The sequence below is a fragment of the Strigops habroptila genome, chromosome 3, assembly GCF_004027225.2.
Source record: "Strigops habroptila isolate Jane chromosome 3, bStrHab1.2.pri, whole genome shotgun sequence".
NCBI lineage: Eukaryota > Metazoa > Chordata > Aves > Psittaciformes > Psittacidae > Strigops > Strigops habroptila.
Window position 1 is genome coordinate 14,904,083 of NC_044279.2, and position 24,751 is coordinate 14,928,833.

Genomic DNA, 24,751 nt, shown 5'->3' on the forward strand with positions numbered 1-24,751 from the left:
AACAGTCTCAGTTGCATTCTCCTCATTATATTCAAGCAATAAGACTTGAGGCTTGGTCTTTTTTCTTTTAGAGTCACTGTCCTCTCTGCTGAGGTGCATCTCTCTGCCTTGCTCTAAAACCAAGTGGGAGAATGTGCTTTGTCTTATGATCTGAAAGCTAATAAAGTTGTCAATTTTTGTTCTGACTGGCTGAGAACAAATTATCATGAATGCAAGAGAAACTCCCTTTAAGTACATAATGTTCTTAAAATATACAAGCTTTAAAATACACATCAAATCCAAAATCTTAAATTTCACCAGGAAGTAAAAAAGGAGGCAATGCAGATTGCAGGTTGTACCTATTTGTATACCTCTTCATCGAGGTGCTTTGTACCACATGTTTCTGCTAAAGTAGTCCTAGGAAGCAGTCAGAGACTTTTGTAGAAAATCTTAACTTCAGAAAGGTTTATTGGTGTTTTCCCACGTAGGATTTGTTGCAATAACCTAACAGCAAAGTGACAAAAACATAAATAATAGTAGGAAAGCCTGAGTCTTAAAAGGTTTGAGGCTTTGGATTAAACACAGGTAGTATGAATGCATATGGGAGAAAGCAGTTATGTTCACAGTTGTTAAACCATATAAAATAGGTGAGATAATTATAAACTCTACACAAAGGTGTACTCCCTCGAAGAACAATACTGACAGCCATGACATCTTCTCCAACCCACTACCATCAGCGAGATTGCAACGTTATTCCTTTGTAATAAATACATTTTCAGGTACTGTCAAGAGACAAAAGACGTAGGCCAAAATTTTGCAAGAAAAGAGAGCCTAAAGCACTGTTGTGTAATGGTTAAGGGAAGCTTTTGGCTATTAGGAATTCAGGACAAGAGGCCACTCTTGTAAAGTCTTGGGTGGTCTAGTTAGCAGTTTGACAGAAATATTGATTCAAGGATTGGTGCAGATTATTCTTTGTTTTATGAGATGGTGATCCTGAAGCCAAATGCCACAAAAAATGTCAGTTTGATAGTTTGCAGATGAGCAGCATCACCCAGCTGATTTGGGCACTGCTGGTAGAGCTTTGGCAGAATGACAAGTTTTTCTCCTATTCTGATAGTGAACATGCATACATTAGTAAATATGCTTCAGGCAGCAGAATTAGAAAGCAGAAAAGAACATGAAATTGGATCTAAATGCCTACGCTGCAGTGTTAGAAAGCAAATAACCATAAAGTTCTTAAAATAGCTTATGAAAATTCAAGTGGAAAGAAGCCATTTACAGATGGTAAGAAGATAAAAGTATTACTGACATTTTATGTCAGATGGGGTTTAGTAGCAATTGGAAACTATGCTATGGCTATAGAGGAATATTACTTGGAGATAGTAATAAATTGCTTAGCAAAGAGGGACGTTACTGCAAGTGGTGTTGGGGTAGAGTGATTATGTTAAAAACCCTAAACTAAACAAACTCAACCCACTCTGCTAGGCAAAGATAGGCAGTTTGGTAAATTGTGTAAGACAGGATGAAAGAAAAACAGCATCTATAGGTGGTGACCAAGCTAAAGCAGTGCTCCAGGTCTTGGGTTTTGGCTCTGTGGGAAGGCTTGGGTTTTCATAGCTCAGGCCACATCCCAGGAAGGCTGACCTCTGACATACATTTATTCCATTGGTATTTTTATGCTCAATTTAATATTCCCTTTTAGCTTTCAGAACATATTGTCTCTGGTGGGTAGAAATCTTCTCTTATACACACTGTTTTCATCATACATACTGAGTAACCTGGGGTTGAGGGCAAGAAGTAACTCCAAGCCAGGACTTCTGCACAGGTACGCTTCCGCAGCCTGTGCCTAGGCAAATTCTAGCACAAAGGAACTTGTTGCAGCCTGTAGTATAACTGAGGATTAGAAATATTGCTGTGAATGATTTTTTTCTTCCCCCCCCCCCCCCCCCTTATCTAGATGATTGCTTTTAATGAGATAATGACTAAGTGTACTGGTCACAAGTAATAATGAGGCTCAATTTCTAAGAGGAAACCTGCTGTGTGTGGCATACAATGGAAAAACTCAGTACAGCAACGTCTTCACTTTTGTGTTCTAACACTAATCTCAAAGAAGTGATACATTTAAAAATAAAAAAGCCCAAATCGTGAATGAGCTGCTTGTGTGGGAAAAGTAAACATGATCTCCTAGAGCAGCATTTGTTCCCATTAATAGGCTGTGACAGCCTGTTTCCCTGTGTTCGGTCATTGGTCTAACACATCAGACAGCCATTTCATCTCTTTATTTTCAGTGTCAGTAATTACATATGGCATCAATTATTCATAAAAGCTGAAATCTCTTAACTGATAAAGTAGGAAAGATTTGGTTGCCTCTCTTTTGAGGTTTGTGTAAAATAACAGGTTAAATAATCAGGCAACTTGTGGCATAATGACTGGCTGTATATATGTGTCAAAGCATGACCATGAAAGTGTGCTGCTCCATAGTAGCATTTTAAAAACAAATATATATAACATCAACACTGACTATAACCTGGAAGTAATGTAGAAGTCCTGAAATAATGTGTTAGATTCTCTATTAAACATTTTCAGGGACTTTTATAACATTGCTGTTTTCCTGATACCATGTGTTTAAATGGATACATAGAGTTTTCATCTTCAGCAAAGCAAAACCCAAGGTATTTATCCACATATTTAATTCATGTTCTTGCAGTGACATCTTAATAATCGGTGAAATAATTTGCCAAAAATTTTACAGAGCTTTTTTAATGCAAATTATGAAGTCAAACTTTTTGAGTTGTCAAGTAATAATTTGTGGCTTGTTACTGTGTAGTTGTACAGCCCTTGGAAGTGTGTGGTGTTGGGTTTGGAAAGGGACTATCTTAGTGTTCCAGCACATAAATCTGGAAATATGAGCTCCAGAGCTGAATCACAAGGAGCGCAAGGCAATTATCTGGTCTAGTTTTCAAATTATTTAGGTTATAAGGCTTTCCCAGATTTTTTGAGAAACTATTCTACAGTGAAATGGAACTCATTTTCCAGACTGAAAAATGAGAAGTAATTTGTAAAGCCAATAACAATCTCAAAATTTGTTTCTGACTAATTGAATTATAGGACTACAAGCTGTTGTAAGTTTAGTTTATTTTGTTGCACATTATAAAAATGGGGATAACAGGATATTCTGGTTTCTGTATATTTTTATTCTTTTACAGATGTGTCAACTTCTTCAGAGATAGGAGTAGTTATGTATATGTATTTGTGGTGCACATGGTTTGAGAATCTGTAGATGTCACTTTAATTAAAAAAAAAAATTAAGAATCTTGGGGCATCCCATCTGATGTAGCCATTTTCTCTCATCAACATCTACTTTTCTTGCAACAGCCACATTATTATCTCTCACTTTATCTCCCGGTAGCACATAAATACTACCAGTGTAGCACTGTTTCTTCCTCATCTTAGGCTTCTCAGTCTCTGTCTATGGTACTACTGTCTATGTTAAGGTACGTTTATTGGGAAATTTGGTGGCAGGGTTACTGTCTAGCCTTTCAGGTTCTTTGGCTGAGTGTTACTTAGCGTGCACCAATGTGGCTGCAATTTACGCTTTCTCCTTGTGTAAAGGCCCAGTGTGTTTGCTGATATTGAATCTTCTTTTTAATAAAAAATCATCTTTTGAGACTGACTTATTTGGGGAAATAATAAAATCTTACATATTTCATCATTAAAATACTACCATTGCTGTTAAATTTCCAGAAATTGAAATATTTATTTAGAAAGCTATGCTATCTAACTACTGTATTGCAAGGGCTATTTGTTTGTCTTCTGAATAATAGTCGTGTATTCCCTGGGCTCGTCCCCTGTCCTCATTCCTCACAGTTGTCACAGCCTTTCACAGAGAAAAGACGAGAACCATTCTCCATAGACCTGAGAACTCCCTCCTTTGTCAGAGTAATTTCTTCAAACTGTCAGTGAATGTACCAACCCAAGTCTGACAACTGGAAGGAAGACTAGCTCTTCAGAGCAAAATGAACAGTTTCTAAAGTTATTCCAACTGTAAAGAATTTCTTAAGGAATATAGACATCCATATTGTACAGTTTTATTACATAATTTATGTAATTTCATTGAACAGCTTAATTTTATCATCTTCCTAAATCTGTATTCTAGTACTATTTAATATTTAGAGAGTTTAAGCAAGAAAAGACCATGTACCTTCACCCTGGGTATGATACTGACTGTAAATACAATCAGCTGTCAATTCTCCTCTGGTAAATTATCTGTTGTGGATTGCCTGTGCCGCTGTGGCTGTGGATTGCCTGTGCCACTGCTACCTGTGCTGCTCGTGCTGCACAAGCCCAGCTGAACTGCTTTTAGACCTGACTCTGGTGCTACCCCATAGCTGCCCTTGCCCAGGGGGCGCCTCCGGTGCCCCTGTGATGTGCCTGCAGAACTCAGCACGCAGAGGCCTCTGGCTGGAGTTAATTTTGAGAAGACTGTTTTGTTAGCCTAGGGTCAGCTCCAGCCATGTTGAACCTGCAGCAGCGCTGGAAGAGGCAGTCATGTCGCTGCTGAGACTGGCTGTGGGTGAGAGCACACAAAGTGGTGGTGCTTGGCTTACCTTTCTTCAGATCTTGTGAGGTCGTCTTAGCATAAAGGTACATTAACATGATTGGATTATCTTATGTCTGTCTCCACCTCTGAAATAATCATTCTACCAGAAGGTATTATTATCATCCATGGCATCCCCTGGATGTCTATCATTGTCCTGGATAATGGGGTTAACTGTATTTCATCCATCTGGGACATAAAAACAAGTCTGACTAAAGCACGTATTTTAGAAAGGATGTAGTTTTGATTTTTCTCTTGTTCTGATTAATTCATTTTAATTAATAATCTGTTTATGAAAGAAGACAAGCAAATGTTCATTTGCATAATACAGGAATGTGATTACCAGAGGCATAATTCAAAGTATATCTGAAAGTTGCTGGGCCTCTGAGAAATAGGTGAACTTAGAATTGAAAAGGTGGAGCCTGTAGTGCTCATGATGGTCACTGGATGAAACTTGGCCTGGGATTTTGAGATGCATGATGAAAAAAAATGCATAAACCGGGAATAACTCTTCTGAAATCACTAGAGTTAAGTGATATAAAATCATGCAGTGTGGTGAGAACAGGTTCTCAGTCTCTTGTGGAAATTTGTGCTATGTTTAACCCACTGACCTCAGTGAGCTCCTTGAGAGTTTTAACACTGCCTTGCCCTCAATAGGATATAGAAATTTGTGTGATTTGGCTATGACTTTTGTTTCATAACCTCACTGGGGAAATTTGTATCTTCCATGCAAGAATGACACACTATGGTGCAGATGTTTCTGTTTGCGTCTACCCTTTAAGATGGGGGTACCCTTTAAGATTAATGGTATTCCTGGTCTGTAAATAGAGCTGGGGTTTCTTAGGCTACGGCCTGCCAAATTTGAGGGCTTTAGATATGTAATGGCTGAATTTAATTTGTTTGTTTGTTTTTAAGGGGTCATAGGCCTTTGCCCTATGATGAAATTTTGGTGGCTAATTGAAAGTGGGGCTTGTGGAAACTGTTCTAATTTTTACTGATACTGAAGATTAATCGCTAATCTCCTGCAGCCCTCATCACTCAGAAGCAGGTGTTGTGGCTTTGTGTATTTTGCTCTAAAAGAGCACTTCCTTGAGTCACCATGTATGTGGCCTCAGCAGTCTCCTGATGGTCTCCGTCTACTGGAGTGGTTGCGGGAGCTGCGTGTGCTTATCCTGGCTTGGGTACATGTGGGGTCTTGTGCAGGACCTGGCTCAGGGTTGTGTATTTTCCCTGGCTTACAGACCTGCAGAAGGCACCATTTTACAGGTCTGGTTGTCAGAGAGTGGTTGAGCACATCCTTAGCAGCCCCTGACCTCGTGTTAAATCCCAGGCTGACAATCCCTGACTTCTTAGGAAGGCTGCATGTCTCATGTGTGCGATGTGTTCAGCTTCTTATTCCATGTGACATTAATGGCACAAGAATCTCTGTCAGTTTCTGAAGCAAACTTGACTTTGAGCACTTAAATTGGGAGCCTGCAAAAAGGGACAGCTCAAGCTATCAGAACAAGTTAACCATTCCCAGCTGGGGATCCCCTCGTATGATTACCTTCCTAGTCTTGGTGCTCTGCAAACATCCCCATAACTCTCATTTCCTCCTCTACTTACAAAATTATGCTGCTTTTATGGTCTGTTTCACAGAGTTATTGTGATGACTGTTCAATGCTCATAAAGAATAGCATGAGAGGTGAAGTACAGCGGGCAAGGAGCAATGGTTAGACAATTGTTGAGTGACTGAAAAATTTTTAGTGCGTGTTTTGTGTAGTTTGATGTTATTTTTAAAGCCTGTAGTCTTGGTGAATAGATATATCAGAACACTTCAGCCTCCAATAATTTATCAATTAATTGTTTGTTTACTTGATCTGTATTGACAAAATATGTTTTGTGTTTGACAAAATATTGACAAAACTGTACTTTTGTATAGTCATCTGAGCATGGGTTTGCAATCATGAATTTCAGTCACCAGCAGGTAACATCTTAGGTGGTGGAATTCTCTCTTATGTAGTGCTAACAAAACAACTGTAATATTTTGTGTAAGGATCAATAACTTGCATAGTCTCAAAAGCTAATTTAATCAAAACTTCGTCAGGATACAAACCTGTGTAGTTTACACACACACACACATACCCCCTTTATTATTTTTCCCCTATGTAAGTTTGTAATAGATTTTGGTTGAGATAAACTAGAACATGGAGTCATGTTTAATATTGGAGTGGCACCGTGCACTTAAACGATCCTCTGTGCACACCAGTATGTTACTCAGTTGTGGTGCAGTGCTTTTTCTCTTACTGTCAAAAAGGTCAAATGTCACTGGACATGTTCTGAATTTATCCGCATGCCAGTTTACCGTTTATTGGGAAAAAACCCCTGGATTTTGCAATGATGAGGTTTTGCAATCCGTGATTTTCGTTCCTTTTACATTTTGCACAAGTCTGGGGTGTGTGTGTAGCTGTAAGTTACTGTAAGCAGGTTTTTTTTCTAGCAAGTTGTTTCATTGAATCATTCCGAGCAACCAACCCTCAGCACAGTGTCACCATCACCTTTAAGGTAAAGTATATTTTTGCTTTAGAATTAACTTCAATAGCCACAGAGATATTTCCTCAAGCCCATTTCTTTCCTGAGTATACCTTCGCTGGAATATTGTGGAGCTGTGAACTGGCAAGCGTCAGCAGTGTCTCAAGCAGCGTGTTGTCGGCGTGGGGTAGCCCTCTGACAAGGCTGCCTGGGTTTCCCATGGTAGGGAGCACTCCTTGGGAAGCCTATAGAGCCCAAAAGCCAGCTGCTTTCTGCTGTGCCTGCAGGCAGGCACCAAAAGTCCTGAGAGGCCACCTGTAGACACAGATGCAAGGAGCAGCAGCAGGCAGGAAGCACAATACCTGAGCACTGCTTCTTGTGTGTGCATGTAGCTTGACTTGAACCTTGAGAATCAGGACAGTCATCTCAGTCCAATCCTAACAGTAGCTCCTTGTCTGTCTTTACTGAGGAGCCCAGAACTGTACACAGTGCTCCAGATGTGGCCTCACCAGGGTTGAGTAGAAGGGGAGGATCACCTCCCTCGACCTGCTGGCCACACTCCTTGCAGTGCACCCAAAGATTGCACTATTGGCCCTCCCAGCTGCAAGGACATGCTGCTCGCTCAGTCAACTTATCATCCACCAATACTCCCAGGTCCTTCTCAGCTGAACTGCTCTCTAGCAGGTCAGCCCCCAGCCTGTGCTGGTACTTGTGGTTCTTCCTCCCCAGGTGCAGAACCCTACACTTGTCCTTGTTGACCCTCATTAGGTTTCTCTCCGCCCAGTTGTCCAGCTTATCAAGGTCCTGCTGAATGGCAGCACAGCCTTCAGGTGTATCAGCCACTGCCCCCAGCTTTGTATCATCAGCAAACTTGCTGAGGGTACACTCTAGGCCTTCATTCAGATCATGTCACCTCCTTATATTTGAAAGATATTTATTTATTTTTAATAGCACCAGCAAAATTCTTCTTGGACTTTCTTTTGCCCACCTTACCACACTTATCCTACCAGGCATCACAGTTTGCTTGACCATGCAGATACTTTGTAGTGAAAATACCACCTAGCTTTCTGTAGAGCTAATGATTCTCTGAGACCTTCTTGCAAGCTAATGCTTCCATCTTTCTGGGCAATAAAAGTATATTGTGATTTGCTACAAGAGAAATAGAGAGTAGTTCAGCTTGCTCCCTAACGAAGAACTGTGGGTGCTGCTTCTAAGTCTCCCAGTAACACATTTGGATGACCTTCACAACATCCCAGTCTGGGAGGAAGGTTTTGACTGCTTGCAGCTCAAACATGGATTATTCACATAAGCTCAAAAATGGTTGCTTATCAAGGTTTTGACATTCCTGCTGTTTTTTCTTTTGCGTTATTTTTTCCTAATGGTAAATACTTTGTAAAGTTTCTTGTAAAATAAATTAAGCTCCCTGCAGCCAAATAAAAGAATGTTGAAGTGTGCAGCTGGAAAAGGACTTGTCTCTTTGACAGTCCCAGTAACTTGTTTCAAAGAGAAGTAGCCTCCGAATTATGTTAGTTTTGTGTTAGATGTTATTTTTTAATGTTTTATTATTATTTTTGTTGGTAAAATGCGCTGAGGTAGCTGTATAGAGCAGTTAAATCTTAGTATCTATAGCTGATGTACAGAACTAGCAGGCAAAGACAAATACCCTCCCTAAGTTTGGGGAAAGCTTTTGAATGAGAGCAGAATACTATTTTACAATTTCTTATTAGAACTGTGTCAGATTCCAAATATTTTATATTTTTTTTGTATATGAGCAGATGTGCTGATTACTGCTGCCGATTTACATGTTGGAGGTACCGGCTCAGCCATCTGATGGTGACAGTCATGACTAGTGTCCTGAAACTAGTGTAACCCTAGCAACAAAATGAAGTTTGAGGAATGAAACAGCCCGTTATATTGCAAAACAGTAGTTGCATAAAATATAGTGTCTGCTCTAATAAAAGATGTGTCTAACTTTCATGGGGTTTTATGAAATAAAACTTTAAAATATTGTTGGGGGGAATTAGAATTGATGTTTCAAAGTAACTTTGCTGGTTATGTTACTCTCTTGGTTATCTATGTGTATGTTTGGGGTTTGTGATAGCTTGTTCACCAGAGGTTTCCTTGCTCATGACCAGCACTCTGAACCACTGTTGTCGGGTTTCCCAGTGTATTTCTTGCCACTTGGACCTGTCACTACTGTATGTGTTTGCACAAACTGTCTGCAACTACAGTTCAGATATTGTAGCTTTGCTCTGGTTTCTTGGTCCCCAAGAAAGGTTAGTTTGTTTCTCGAGCTGTTATTGTCTCTTCTGTTTTCTCAGCATTTTTTTCCCCTTTTTATCTTGGCTTAGATGTTCAAGAAATGATGCATAACTTCCATGTAAAATTTAAGTGGAATAAAAATTAAAAAATGAAAATAAAAATTTGATTTTTCAATTCCATATAAACATTAAGAGCAATTTTAAGATTGAATATTAATAGGCACTGTAAGGGCATACATTTTTAATGTAGCTGCTGCCCACATTTGAAATTAGGTCATTCAGATTTTCTTCATCTTACTGTTTATTCCAGAAGTTAATGTATAACAAGAAAGAAGAGTTCAGGTTTTATACTTTCAGTTTTCTACTAATTAGAAGCAGGCTGAAGGTTTTATTTGGAGGGCAAAACATACAACTTTATTTCTTTATCTATTTTATCTCTAGTAGCTCTGGAAGAAGCTGATAAACCTGGAAATTGAATAGAGACAACACTGTGTGTTTTGAGATGTTTTGCAATCTCTCCCAGTTGGAAACAAGAGGGGAGTCTGATTCCAAATGTTTGCAGCACACAGTTGGAGATGTGCCAAGATGGCACTATAAAACAGTCGTCTACACTGTAAAACTGGGGTTTGGGCAGGGGTTGGCGTTGTTACTGACTTACCCAAGGAGTTCTAAAGGTTAGTCAAAGCAAGAGTTATTTTTCAGAGGGGATTGCAAACAGTAATTTTCTCTATAGGAGTATCTTTGGTGCTATATTTCTAATAGGTATATTTTGTAAAAGTAAAACTAATTTCTTTACATCCTTTTTTCATTCATGCTTGCATCACTGTTTGCAAGATGCCAATTTCTGTGCTCTCAATAAATAATGGAAATGCAGATCTAAATGTTTCACAGCCAGTTATGAACAGCAATAAGTAACAGTAACTCTTAAGAAGCTGAAAATGGTCTTGAAAGCTTACTGGTTACTATCTACCACAAAGCAGCTTTTGCAAAGCTGCTTGGAAGTTTAAGTGTGTATGAACATGGGTTTCTATAAAGACACAAAAATAATGGTTAACAGATTTTTGTAGGTGTCACACTTTGAATGAAGTATCACACTGTTATGTTTAAAGTGTGTTAGACTATTACAAAAATAACCTAATTGAAATGTTGTGTTTTCTTTCAGCTCCAACGGTAAACCGGTTCACCAGACGGGCATCAGGTCAGTTGAATAAAGTTGCATGTTTCATTGGTCTACATGATAGTTGAACCATAATGCTGACAGTGATTGTCATGTAAAACATAATATGACATTAGTCAGATTTTTTAAAGATGACGAATTTAGGTTAATCTCAAATTTGTTATGTGGTTTACTGAAAATGTAGCCAAGGTTCCAGGTCACAGAACTTGCATGAAGCCTTCTTGTTGCTGTGGAATTTATGAAAAACCTAAGGTTTTCTTTTTTCTTTAAAGGAAATAATTTTAGTCCTAACAAAACTGAACTTTGAAAGCAAGAACTGAATGTAATCTGATGCAGAGTTGTCTTGCTTACTTCATAGACAGCCTGAAACTGCAATTTGGTGATCAACTGTACATGAGAAAATGTACGACTGTGCTAGAAATCTCCCTGTGTTTTTCAAAACAGATATTTTGTGTATGTGGTGTGTTGCTCTGTTGGGCAGAGCTCAAAGATCAGGTCATATAAGCAGCATTGCCGTGGTGGCGGTGGTGTGTGGTGCTAGGAGCACACCGATGTAGCTTGGTGCCAATTTATGTATTCTTCAAGTTAACTTGGTTCGTGCTGGCTCAGAGGACTATTTACCTTACTCCATTGTATGCAAAAGATCCCTCCAAATTATTTAGCATTAAAAATTAATATTCATCACCTCTCCTTATTGTTCTGCTGTATCATAGCCTTTACGCTTCATTTTTGAGGGCTTTATCTCCTGAAGCATAAGGCCCATAACCTAAGTCTTTTTTGTTTGAAATACTACGAGCCTGAAAACAGGGTGTAAAACTAAATGTAATGAGACTCGTGACTGACTCGTAAGAGTCAGCAGGGCAGGAGATGTGAGCTGTTCCTAGTCATCTCAGTATGCTAAGTTCGAAATCTAGCTATAAAACACTTTGTTTTCAACTGCGGATCGTTTTTGGTAAGTGTAATAAGGTTTGTATTCCATAATGCAATAACTCTAATCAGACTTCTAATTTTGCTGGTTACAGCCTGTTGTGAAATGAGTGGTTTAGGGTCACTCAAAGAATGACCGTCAAAGGTATTATCAAGAGCAGTTCTATTACTGACTTAAAGGCACAACTTAATAGGATTCAATGGCAGGGTTCAGTCTGTTACTTATTACATAGATGAAGCATACAAAGGAAGATTGAGGTAAAATCTAACTAAAAATGATTCATACAGACACCGAAGGCACAAAGGGAGACCCTCCCATTGAGTCATGAGGTTCAGCATAGACTCCCTTGCTTTCTAAACTCCTGACGGAGCTAGGCGTGGCTGGATCTACTTTTAGTCTCAGATGTGATCAACTGTTTGTGTCTAATGGAATGTGTAAAAGGGAAAATCAAGGTAGAATCAAGCTGATCTGTATAGAAACTGAAGGTGCAAAAGTCACAAGGTTCAGAATGGACCCCTTGCTTTCTAAACTCCTTATGCAATGGTATATATGTAATGGAAGAGATAAGGAAACACTCCCTTTGAGTCATGAGGTTCAGAATAAGACCCTCTTGATTCCTAAACTCCCGAAGGAGCCTAGGTACAGCTGGATCTAGTCTTAGTCTCACACTTGGTGAGCGGTATGCATCTAACGGGTTACAAGTGTACCAATTCACCACAGCTTTCATCTAGCAGCAGTTTACAGTTTTAAGGTGGATCTTATAAAGTGAGTCAATAGAATTTACTACACTTGCTATAGCAACCTGTACGCACACACCCCCTCATGCATACATAAAGGCATATAAAAGTGTCTGTTAAAAATTACCCTCAGGTCAGTAAAATATTCACATCTAATGTTTTGGCATTTCTCAGTGGACAAGGATTGAGTCTTTAGGAGTGGGGGGCACTTCAGCCCAGGTGCCGTCTCTTGGTGATGGTCCTCCAGTTATAGCAAACTTGAGAGTACAGGAGACCTCAAAGGACCACTGTTTATTGGGTTGCAAGATGATTTGCTGTAGTCATTAGTAAATTTCCGCCCTGGCCACAACCTGAGTTGGTAAATACTAGAAATTTTTCAAAACTGCAGTAGCAGTGGTGCTGTTCCACTTGGGCTACAATCAAGGGAAGGAGTATTCTGTGGCTATCAGGGGATGACTGATTATCCCTGCTTTTGCTTCCCACCTTAGCCAGGGAACAGGAGTCCCTGGTGTGATCAGTGCCTCACTCCTTAGCTATGTGCAAGAGTTCCTGCTACAGTCAAGGAATGCTTCACCGCCCAACTCATTGCACAAAGGCTGAGGCCTGATGGGAATTCCTGAAGTCATAGAGCAGCTGAGAGGATGGGGGGAGGGGAGGAAGGGGGGAAGAGAGTGAGGGTTACACCACCATGCAGCCTTGGGCAGATAGTTCCATGTTGATATAAAAACATTAGTGGAGATCCTCAGGAACTGTACAGAAAAAATGAAGGTTTGCATTTGCAGAAGTGGTGCATGGCATTGGTAGCACAAAGTAAGAAAATGTAGTGAATTCCAAATATTCTTGTGTTTTAAGTAATGACAATACTTCATGAGGTACTGTAGCATGAAATGAATGATTCATTAACTAGCACGCAGTAACAGTGAGCAGGGCTTTATGCAAATTATGTTGTGTGTCTTAAGGATAAGTTTTACTGTGACTGATTGATAGCTGACTTTAATGAATGCAGTCCTTAGATATGCGATAAGCTTTTGCATTTCAGTAGGAGACTTTGATTGTTTGAAAAGCTAATACGTGCTCAGAAAAAAAAAAATCAATTCTTTCTAATATTCCTTTAAAATAAAAGTAAAAACATGTTAGCCTAAATTTTTTTTTTGCACAATTATTGGAGAAGTAATTTCTATGAGCAATTAATATTTCATGTGTTTTGGTCTTGTTGTGGAGAGATAAAATAGAGTTATCTTATTGTTGTATAGTATAGTATGGTCCAGTTATAAGTTGTGTGAGTACAATTCAAGCTGGAGCAAGGTAATACTGCAGTCTACTATACATACAATTTTATTAAGTTTCTGGCAGCTTTAATAGTCAAAATAATTATTTTTCAAACAAGAAAGCTGATGGAAGGTGATGGTTCTTACTGTTTCTCTTAATGTCAACTGGAGAGGTACAGTACATTTAAGAAACTTGATTGATAAAATATAAAATTAAAATTATTAAGAAGATTATGCTGATAATACAAACATTTTATGGGGATGTTTGCAGTCCTAACTGTATTTTGGATACTTTTTTTTTAAATCAAGCAACAATTTTTTGGATACATTAAGGTAGTCAAGATACCTTGCAAGTGGAAAAGCCAGATAGTGGCTGATTTTTTTAATGCTTGGTAGCTTAATAGCATTCTGTAATTGAAGCTGATTCTCATATTGAAGAAATGAGAGGCTGACCAAATGAAATGTAGGGCTTTTCTCAAATATAGATGTCTCTTAATTTTAGGCTACTTATCTAACAGCTATTTTAAAAATCGAAATGTGCAAGATTGTTGATTCTTGAGTGGTTTTGGAGATTTACTGCTGATGAACATTATACCAAGTAAATGACGAATATTCAGAGAGTTAGCTGTAGCGCATGGTTTCATGTTGCATCTGATCTAGTGATAATTCAGACTGATTCAGAGAGCATGATTTTAGGGTCCCTGCCTTTGCCGTGCCTCTGCCTATAGGTTGTCTCTTCTTCCCTTGCATAGACCTAGGAGTTGTGCTTCCTGAGGGTGCATTGATTTAAAGAAAACAGAAATACAGGAGATTTTGGTGTGTTGATTTTCATTGGGTCTTCAACTGACCTCTGATGTGGTTCCCAAATAATGACATCTGAAAGAGGGTGTCAATGACTGCCTTCAGCCAGTGGTGGGATGGAGAAAGAGCTGAACCACTGACATCAGTTGAGGCAAAACATCCAATGATATCCGCAGCAAAGGCTCCTAGACTATTCTGCTAAAAGCTGCTTTTTTAAGCTCTTGCATTGATAAGCAAGGAGAAGCTATGAGATGACATATTTCTTCACAAAGAACAATAATTCTCTACAGTGAATATCTCGATTTTGATGTTTCTCTTATTCTTTGGATAATACTTAGTATTTTACTTGGTTGCATAAGATAGTTTTTTTTCCTAACAGAGCTAGAAATTAAGAAGCCAGAGTTTAATTGCTGAAGCACCTGCTGAAAACAATATAGTAAGGCATTTATTATTTAACAGCTCTTCCTGTTAACATGCTGTGAATGTATTAATGTACTGTCATTGGTATGTAGAGGATAAAGGCATAAGTAAGCTAGGATCAGCTAACTGTTCTTTAATTTCAATTCTCAAAATTTATTGAACTACCTAATTTAGTATCTCTTCTGTGTGTTTATCCATGTGTGTATATATGCAGTGTGGGCTGTATACATAAAATACACGTGTACCATAGTGCTGATGACATAGGTACTTACGAGCTAGTTAATAATGCATTCCGTTGTTCTAGGCTATGCAAAAAATAATAGATATTACAGTCTTAAATAGAGTTTAGCAAGAAGAGGAGGTTAAAAATACTTTATAGAGTTAGAATGAACAATGAGACAGCTGCAAGTAGTTAATCCTTAATTTTTGTTTTAAAATCTGGTGGGACTGAGATGAAGAGAAAGGAGAAAAACTGTTGAGGCGATCAAGAGACTCGGATGGGAAGGAAGGAAGGGAAGGAGGTAGAAGCAGCATGAAATGGAAGAGAAAGCTGTGAAAATTAGTGGGAATTCCTGAACAAGCTGAGGTAGCCAAGAGATGCAGTTTTTTTAATATAGACAGATACTTTCTTGCTATGGCTGAGATTAGTTTTCATCTATCTAAGTATGAGATACGTAGGGATGAAGATCTAATGTGGTTCTGTATGATAGCAGAAGCATTGGGTTCCTGCTTTTCAGCATCTTGACGGATAGATAAATGAGTAAATTATCTCATTAAATACTTGCAGGAGTTTAGAATAATGCAACAAAACCAGCATGGGTTTGCTACAGAATGAGCTTAAATTTATTCTTGATTAATACAATTTATAGAGGCTATTTATACCCATTTACTAGTATTATATACAAATGTATAATATCATCTTAATTAAGAAATAGATAACAGTCTACAAAGTTACTTTAGTTATGTATCTATTTAAGCTTCTGAAAGAGTGAATAGAACCTAACTGAGGTTGCTGCAAATTAGCCTCCTAAAGCCAAGAAGAGCTGATAGATAGGCTTAAGGGCATCTTTGTGGGGCATCTGTTATTAACAACAGAGATAATTTCCTCATTCCTTTCCCCCAAATAATATCTAACTTCAAAATACCATTTTCATCCTGTGGAACAGAAATAAATGAAGTTTCAAATAGTCTCCCAACCAAATGGGAAAAAGAAGTAGCTTTATTTATTTGCCAGCTTCTCCATAAAGATCTAAACAAATTTAATTTAAACATTGTCAACAGGAAGATTACATCAGCACTGAACGTCTAGGGAAAAACTGACTTAGGTATGTCTGGAATAAGCTTACAGTCAAGGAGATACCACTATTGTGCAAAGAACAGAAGAAAGTGGAGAAGGTGAAAACTTTCAGGCTTCTTCTCCATGGATGCCGGTAAGGACCTCTCCAAAGAAAAGAGAGAAACACATTGGAAGTAAATTGATGCTTGCATTATATACCTGCTGCATCAGCCATCAACCAAAGTGGGGAAGAGAGAGAGAATCTCATATGACAATAGAGGAGATTCCTGTGCAACAGTTTTGGGGATTTTTTGTTTCTTTCCCTAGAACCTCTTTTTAATTTGCAGTTATTGAAAACAAAAATATTTTTTGCCTTTTACACACATTGCTAAGAACTGTCACTTTTAGGTGCATGCTAATAAGGTGAAGAAGAAAAGCTGAGAAGGAAGGAAGGAGGCTGGCTTTTATGCCCTGTAAAAAAGGATGTTTAATTCATTTAGGGGGTACTTCAATCTGAAATATTTTTCTAAGTATTTTCTATACTTATGTACTGTGGTAATTTCTGACAAAGACAGGACTGTATTTAAGTGGCAAGTCTCTTCCCCCTGCACCTTTTTACAGAAGTATGGAAGTGTCTCTAAGAACCAAAGTTAATGTTACTTCACAAATTTTAGGCTTACAAAACATCAGCAGTTTGAAGAGGAAAAAAGGAGGTGCAACGTTCTCCTCATTCTGAATTGAGATGCCCAAAAATGGTAATAATGGAATTGTCTGATACAGATGGTAGCTAATTTGAAGGGTAAAGAAGTTCAGTTCACTTCTGCTCAAGCCTTGCAATTATTTAAATGTTTTCCAGCAAGAATTTTTGCACATTAGAAATACTTTGTTAGACATCAGAAAACATTGAATAGGAAACCTGTTACATTTTCAGTCATTTTACAGTTTTCAGAAATAAGTAAAACTTTAAATTGAAACACACGGATTAATTTCTAAGCCCCACCTGCTTAGTGGATGAGAGAAAGACTATGGGTGTTGTCTTCCTAGTCTTTAGCAAAGCCTTTGGCACTGTTTCCCACAGCATTCTCCTGGAGAAACTGGCTGCTCATGTCTTGCATGGGTGTACTTTTTGCTGGGTAAAAGCTGACTTGATGGCCAGGCCCAAGAGTGGTGGTGAATGGAGTTAAATCCAGCTGGTGGCTGGTCACAAATGGTGTTCACCAGGGCTCTGTACTGGGGCCAGTTCTGTTCAGTATGTTTATCAGTGGTCTGGATGAGGGGATTGACTGCATCATCTGTAAGTTTGCAGATGACAGCAAGTTGGGCGGGAGTGTTGATCTGCTTTGAGGCTCTGCAGAGGGATCTTGATAGGCTGGACTGATGGGCTGTGGCCAATTGTATGAGGTTCAACAAGGCTGAGTGCTGGGTCCTGCACTTGGGTTACCAGAACCCCGTTCAGTGTTACAGGCTTGCGGAAGAGAGGTACACTCTGCCCCTTTCAGTGGCACAAAACTCTTTGCAAACTAATGGGTTCCCCAAAAAAATAGAATGGCATTTAATCCTCTGGTTTTTTTCTAAGGCAAAATTAATACTTACATCAGATCTGTCAAATGGGGATTCTCTCCACTTTGCCTATTGTATCAGAAAGAGCGTGGCCAGCAGGACTAGGGACTGAGCCACATGCACACTTTGTCACACACAGGTCATGTTACTGGGTTGTCCCTATGGGTGTCCCTATGGCATGACTGGCCTGCAGCCCTTCCTGCCCGAGTTGGCTCTGCCCTTGTCACGCTGAGATGGGTGTTCTCAGCTCTCCCTGTCTGAACGCACAGGGCTCGCCTCTGCCTGGCATACGATAGATGCCTGTGTTTTGGCACACATTCAGATAAGATGAGGGAGGTTCTGCGCAACCCTCATAAAAGGGGAGATCTGGAAGCAAGTTTGCCAGAACAGTTTATTCTTCATCTAATTCTTCATCTTTGTGTAAGGTGCCATTAGGATCAAAGTGACAAAATAAAAGTCTTGGGCTTCATCATTCAGAACAGCTGTGTGGACTGTGGATTAGTCATGCCCACAGTAGCATTTATATATATATCACTGCTAGTTTTCAATTTAATTATTTCTACAGAAAATGTGACAACCTACTTAAGAAACACTGAGGAATTTTACAGAATTTAGACCATGGGAGCCCTGTTAGTGAAGGAATAGCTAATTGCTTTCTGAAATTATAAGTATGGAAGAACGTAAGTGATATTAAATTCCATTTTTAAATATAAACTAGTATTTAGGAAGAGCAAATCAATACTGTTAGCCAAGAATAGAATATGTCCCTAGGAACAGTATTTCATTTGTAATTTCAATCTACTTGAATTACATTTCCTTAAAGAGGTTGGCATCCACTTTCCTATGGCATGTTAAAAATTGTCAGAGAAAGGCAGCTAACTGAAATGAAGTGCTATTCCCTTTTATAAAGTAAAGCAGAAGCTGGAGTTATACCAAAAATAATGGTGAGGAATGAAGTAACTGTAAACTCCTCCTTGAGATGCTCAGGTAGGAGGCAGTGTTCTTATAGAAGCAAACAAAGTCATAGTGACAGAAGGGAGAAGAATAAAGAGCTTCATTGATGAACCAGTAATTCCAGTGTAGTTCTTCAAGCAGAGTTACTGGTTCTGCTTCTTCTGAGTGATGAATAACCCCTAAACTGAATTCAAGTGTTGTTGGATTTGTCTTTGTTATACACATATAGTCAGTCCGTAATTTTAAATGCCCAGTCCTTCAAGTCTTAATGGTATCCAATACTAAAACTCAGTTAAGCACTAAGGCTGCCATTAAACAGTGAAGAAAACTAGAAGAAAAAGTGCTGTCAGAACTTTAGGGTGTATCTACATTGCATGACAGAGCACAGTAAAGAAGGCACCTGAGCTTATGGTAGCGCATCAGTATGGTAAGCTGTGGCTTACTGGAGGTGCCACAAGCAGAACATCCTGCCTAAGTTCAGCGTGCTGAAGGGATTGTTAGACTGTGCTAACCTACTCGGGGCTGCAGCTGCCCATGGGTGCAGACATGTATTGTGTACCATTAAGTGAGTGGACATGCCCTTCGTTTACTTCCTGCTCCCCTTGTAAGGCGGTCACCACTTCTATTTCACACAGCTTTCCTACACAGCCATGCCTCTTCCACCATACTCTGTAACAGCAGCTGTCTCTATTGCTAATTGCTGAGATTGTACTTCCTTCTTTATTTTGTGATTTTGCACAGATGCATTGCATAGTCTGTACTCTCCAGTCTTTACAGAGAATATTCACGGTTTCTCTTAAAGTTATCATCATTGTAACACTTAAATCCTTTGTGAACCTTGGGGAATTACCCAACACCCATTTCCATCAATGAAGGAGTAGTATCCTGAACTTGGTAGGAACTGGAACATCAATATTCAAGTCAGACTGTGCATCACTAATTTTGCCTGCATCAGAAATGGAATGCCCTACATGCAATCCATGTTTTCTTTCTATGAAGCACTTAACATTGTAACTCCTACAGAGTATAGTTTTAATTATACATGCACAGCAGTTTAAAGATAAGGTGGTTATATCTCTTTGCCCTGTGGTATGTCTACACTGTATTTTTTTTTCAGTGTGCCATATTGAAACTTGGAATCATAATGAAACTTGCAACTTATATATTCCATCTGCTCTTGTAGGGTTATCCCATGGCCAGTATCATAGGGAGAAACAAGCCACAGAGTTTTCCCAAGAGTAGCCTCTGATATCAAGTGCCACAAGAGATGGTGGGTCTTGTCTCAGGACTGATCTTAGGCTGCTGTATAGCAATATAGGCACAGTGCACTGAGCTGTAGGCACCTTACAGCTGCTGGGTCAGGGAAAGTGCTGTGCTTCAGTCTGGTGCTGCTGAAAGCACGTGTTTAACTCTTGAGAATGAAGAACTGATTTGAGTGACTTGCCCCGCAACACTTTCCAGTCTATGGAGACTTAGCAATAAAAGCTGTTTTGCACCTAATCCATAACCAAATGATTCCAGCTTCCTTTCTTTAATTTCTCTAGTGTAGCTTATTTGATCTGCACTTCAAGTTCTGCTGCAAATGACACAGTCACAGAAACAAAGAGTTTAATTTGCTCAGCCTAGTCTCCACTTCTGTTTTCTGGGAATTTGAGACAAGTTTCTGTAGAAAAATGATGTAGTAACATAGGCTTAGAGAAGTTTAGAAAGCATGTACATTTGCTTCCCAATGCTAACCACTGTTTTTGTTCAGAATGTCTAATAAAATAACATGACATTAAACATGGAGTACTTGTTGCTTTTGTTGCAGATCTGAAGAAGAGCTTGTGTGCTCAGAAGCTTGTCTGCCTCCTTCCTCATTCAGTTGTTTTAGCTGTTCTAGTGAAAGATTCTGTCTGTGAAACTTTTTCTTCTCTAGATTGCATTGCATATGTACCATAACTATTCCATACATAGTATATAGTTGGACAGTAGTATTCTTATTCAAAAGAAAACAAAATTTATGCTATCTGTATGCTTCTGGAACTTTTAAAGCAGTTCATTTCTAACATTCATTTATTCCTTTATGAAACATTCAAAATCTGAAACACAGTTTCTAGCAGGTTGTATCAAAGTGTTTCCTTGTATAGATCATCAGCAGAGGTTAAATATGAATTTTCCAGAGCCCATTTATGGAGCGGAGTTACAGAAATAGGCTAACTGTTGCAAATTGATGTCACGCCAGATTTTAGATATGGCTATGCTTAACCTGTTTTGTCATAACACTAAGCTTAATAAAAGACGAAGAGATTTAGTAGATGCATACTAGAAGGCTAAGTTTGAGGTGGTGGAGGAAGGGAGGGGGGATGGTAGGAATAAATACGTAAGCGTTGTGCTGTACAATAAGTTGCTATAGAGCACACTATCAATATTTCTCCCAAGGAGGTGGCAGGGAAGGAAGGAACTAAACAAATGGTGATTGGCCTAATTTTTACACACACAGATATTAAGGCTACGCTTTGGGGAAGACATTCTAACTAAACACTTAATGAAGCAATAGACTAAACTGCTCAGGAATATTGTGTTATCTCAGAAATTTTAAGGAAAGGTAAGATGTATTTTCTGCAGGGATAAAGGTGTATTTCATACCACAGCAGTGAATACGGATGATTTACAAGACTTCTTGAGGTTTCATCTGCATTTCTGTGTTTGTTTAGATGTCCCTGCAAGCACATATTTCTAGGATGAATAAAATGTACAGTTATTATTAAGTTTCGGTGAAGCTAGACAGCAACTATTTTCTATAGATAGAAAACAGGAGAGTTGCAAATGTGTTTTGAGTTCACAAATTACTGCATACACCCATTTATGGGAAATTGTAATTTTTGCTGCTGTTTTAAGTATTACCTTTGGAAAATATTGTGCATAGAGTTTTGTATCAATAAGATTAATCACCACAGTTTTTTCAGCTGTTTGGGCTTATCTCATTTCAGATATATGAAACATAATTGTGAGGTTGGCGTTGAAATTGGAATCAAATTAGTCTTAATGGCCTACTAACCAGTCAGTTTGATGAAGAGCTTAGATATCCTAGCAAGGTATAGAGCTGTTTGACTGATTACTTGAAACTCATTTTATGTAGGTAACTAGTAAATAAGATGGGTACATATAAGTGCCATAGTAGAGCTTGTGTCTATACGCTAAGCCCTTCCTGCAGCCAGCTGTGTGGCCTGATCCATACTGCCATTTGGGAACAGTCCTGTTTGGGACTATGGCAAGGACTGTGCTGGGGCCTGACTCCCTCTGTTTTCTTGGGTACTCAGTGTGGCATAGTCTACTCTCCTGTTTGAGACTACATAGGCATCTATAAGGAGATAATTTTTTTCCCCTCTTATTTTAGACCAATATTTGGCACTTTCATACTTGGAATGCTTTAATGTAGTATCTAACATTGCCTTCATGGCCTAACAAATGCATTATAGACAGAGAGGAGGTCATCTTCTTGCTATGTAAGTACGTAGTAGTGAATAAATTGCAGAGAAAACAGGTTTTTCAGACAAAACAGACTTTATCAAATAAATATAGAAATGAAGCCAAATGTTCATATTAAACCCAATAAATATGACTGTTATTTATCAGCAAAGCAGTAGTTTGCACATGTCGATAATTATTGAATAAATATACTAAGATTTCAGTGTAATCAGCTCTCAGATTACAGTGAATGCTGTGAACCAGTTTATATAAAATACAGATTATTCTCTGTTGTATTTTAAGTTATCTTCATTTTATAGCCAGGTTTTTTAGATTAATAGTTCTTCTCTTGTCTCCAGTTAGTATTTGACACACAACAAATTTTACCTGCATCTGACAATCTGTAGGTCATGCTGTATTTTCTGTTTTAAGCTGCTTCCAAGTTCGCATTCACCATTGATAGTCTCAGTGATCCTAATAACACCGCAGAATCTAGACATGATCAGAGAAGATATTAATCTTCCAGTGCTTTTATAGGCATGCTCATAACTCATGATTTTGAAAGAATTAAAATAATTGCTATTTTTTGAATCAGTATACACATTACTGAAAGAAGTAGGAAGGCTTTTACATCTATTTTTGGAGGAGTTGTGTATTGATAGTCGATATTTAATAATTCTGATTTTTATTCTCTAAAATATTTCAGTGTGTCTACAATAAGCGCAATCTTCGTTGCTGGGCTGTTTTTTTCTTCAGTATTTGTAGTTAGATTAGGGAGGTAGGCTGCCTCCACAATAGGTGGTAGAGCATGAATCTGTAGGCTGTAGTATCTCCTCACCGGTTTTCCAAAACAATTCCCTTCCATCTGTGATTTCATGTGGTTTGACGTTAGTGCTATAGAAGATCTATTCTGGAGGATGAGATGAATAAGACAAGGCATGTTTTACACAGTGAGTTGTTCAAAATGGAATAGCAATATTTGCGGAACGTTTTGCTTGGCAAGTTTTCTTGAAGAATGCAGTACTACAAATGGCTTGGCCTTTGACCTACAAGTTTGGCTCAGTATTTGGCAAGTACTACTACTTTTAAATACTGCGGAGCCAAAGAAAGGGGGAAATTGTATATTTAAATATCTCTGCTAAATACTGTGGTGTTTAAAACACCAGATGCCATTTATGCACATTGTATAAAATGAAGAGCAGCCGGATGTTTTGCTTCCTAACTGCTCGATGTCAGTTCCGTATGTTTCATAGGAAGCAGGATGCCATGAGCTGCAGGGTGTGCTTCTCAGTTGTTTAAACAAAGTGTCTGTTGTCAAAGCACAAGTCCGAGGCTTTCCCACCATCAAATGCTCCCTACATCTTGAGCCCATGTGTAAAGGATGGTGTGGAAAAATACTAAACAGGCTTTTGGAGACCTGGTCAGGCAGCTGTTACAGTAGCGAAGCAGAGACAGAGAGGAGTTAAACAGTGTGACACTAGCTGATACACGGAGTTATTAATGGCCTAGAAGAGGAGAGTAGGAAGCCTGTGCTTGAGGCAGTCAAAAAGAAAGAGTTAAGCGGGTTTTCAAATCCTTCATGGTACACCTACCATCAAGTGCCCAGCAGCAGTGCTTGTTGGGTGAGACATCCTCTTTTCCTGCACTGTGCACGTTCCTATCTCTGCAGAGAACCTGGTCTCAAAGGAAAGGAAGATTAAAATGCATGATGACATAAAAGCTGTGCTACATAAAGGAGACAAAGACTGCTATTAGAGAGTGGTTTGCTGCAGCCTGATAGAGGTGTTAACCATGTGTATTGCTATGCTAATGCTCTATACTTGCTGATGCGGTCATGCAGCTCATGGTATCCTCACACCTGACTCTGGATGCCAGTTGCTTGAAACCTCCTCAACGCAACTTGACTGTGGAACAGTCAAGAATATGTGTAGATTTAAAGTAGAATGTAACAAGAATAAATTCATTCCTGTAGATGCTCTGGCCCCACAAAGATGGAATATTGCGTTACCTGACATAGAACAGAAAGCTGACAAATTTACATGAAAAGCAGTTAATTCAATTCACAAGTACATTTAGCTGGTCATGACACGCTGGAGATCATAAACAAATGTATGTGGGACTGTACCTCGGATCACTGGAAATTACAGCTCAGGCTCTTGTGATGTTACAGAGCAGGAGTGTAAATGGTGTCTTGAATAAATAAAAAGTTCAAAATGAAATAATCTGTGTAATTGTTCTCTAAATGGTTGTGAATGATGTGACTGGAGTGAGCTACAAAAGTGGCCTCTAAAGACAAGAAAATAAAGTAATAAAGACTCCTGTTCCTCTAGCGTAAGAGCATACATGGAACAGAGAGGTCTTGGTCTGGATTGATGGTCAGCCCACGGCAGTCTGAAAATACTCTAGAGTATGTCTGAGGATGGAGGAGAGTGTATGAAGTAGAGAGAGGACTAGTATGTGTGTGCATGTTCGGATGTACTTGCTCATATGTATGGTTCTCTTCTAACTGTGTAATAGTGAATTGTACAGTTTTCGTGGCATGTGTGCACACATTACAGGCATGGCACACAACCTTATGTTTTCTAGCTTTTTAAATTAGGTGAATCTAGTGGAATATTTACAGAGTGTGTAACTGTTAGTGCAGAGACTTGCTTTAAGTGGAACATGGGGTATGTTGACTATTTTGTTAAAAGATAAATTACTTGGAAAAATATTTAATAATAGACACAAGACAGTAATTGTATTTGTTAAATTTGCCTAAAAGCTATAGTACATTTTGTCACATACTGTTGTTCATTTATGTATTTTGACTTCCTTGGTAGAATTGCTTAT

At 38.8% G+C, this 24,751-nt stretch overlaps 1 protein-coding gene across 1 annotated transcript in view; it reads left to right on the forward strand.

The window, feature by feature from the left end:
- PRKAR2B (protein kinase cAMP-dependent type II regulatory subunit beta) overlaps positions 1–24,751 on the forward strand; it is an 84,504-nt gene that overhangs the window by 18,032 nt on the left and 41,721 nt on the right. Inside the window, exon 2 of the mRNA XM_030479812.2 lies at positions 10,511–10,546. Coding sequence (XP_030335672.1) covers positions 10,511–10,546 — 36 coding nt within the window. The remainder of the gene's footprint in view (positions 1–10,510; positions 10,547–24,751) is intronic.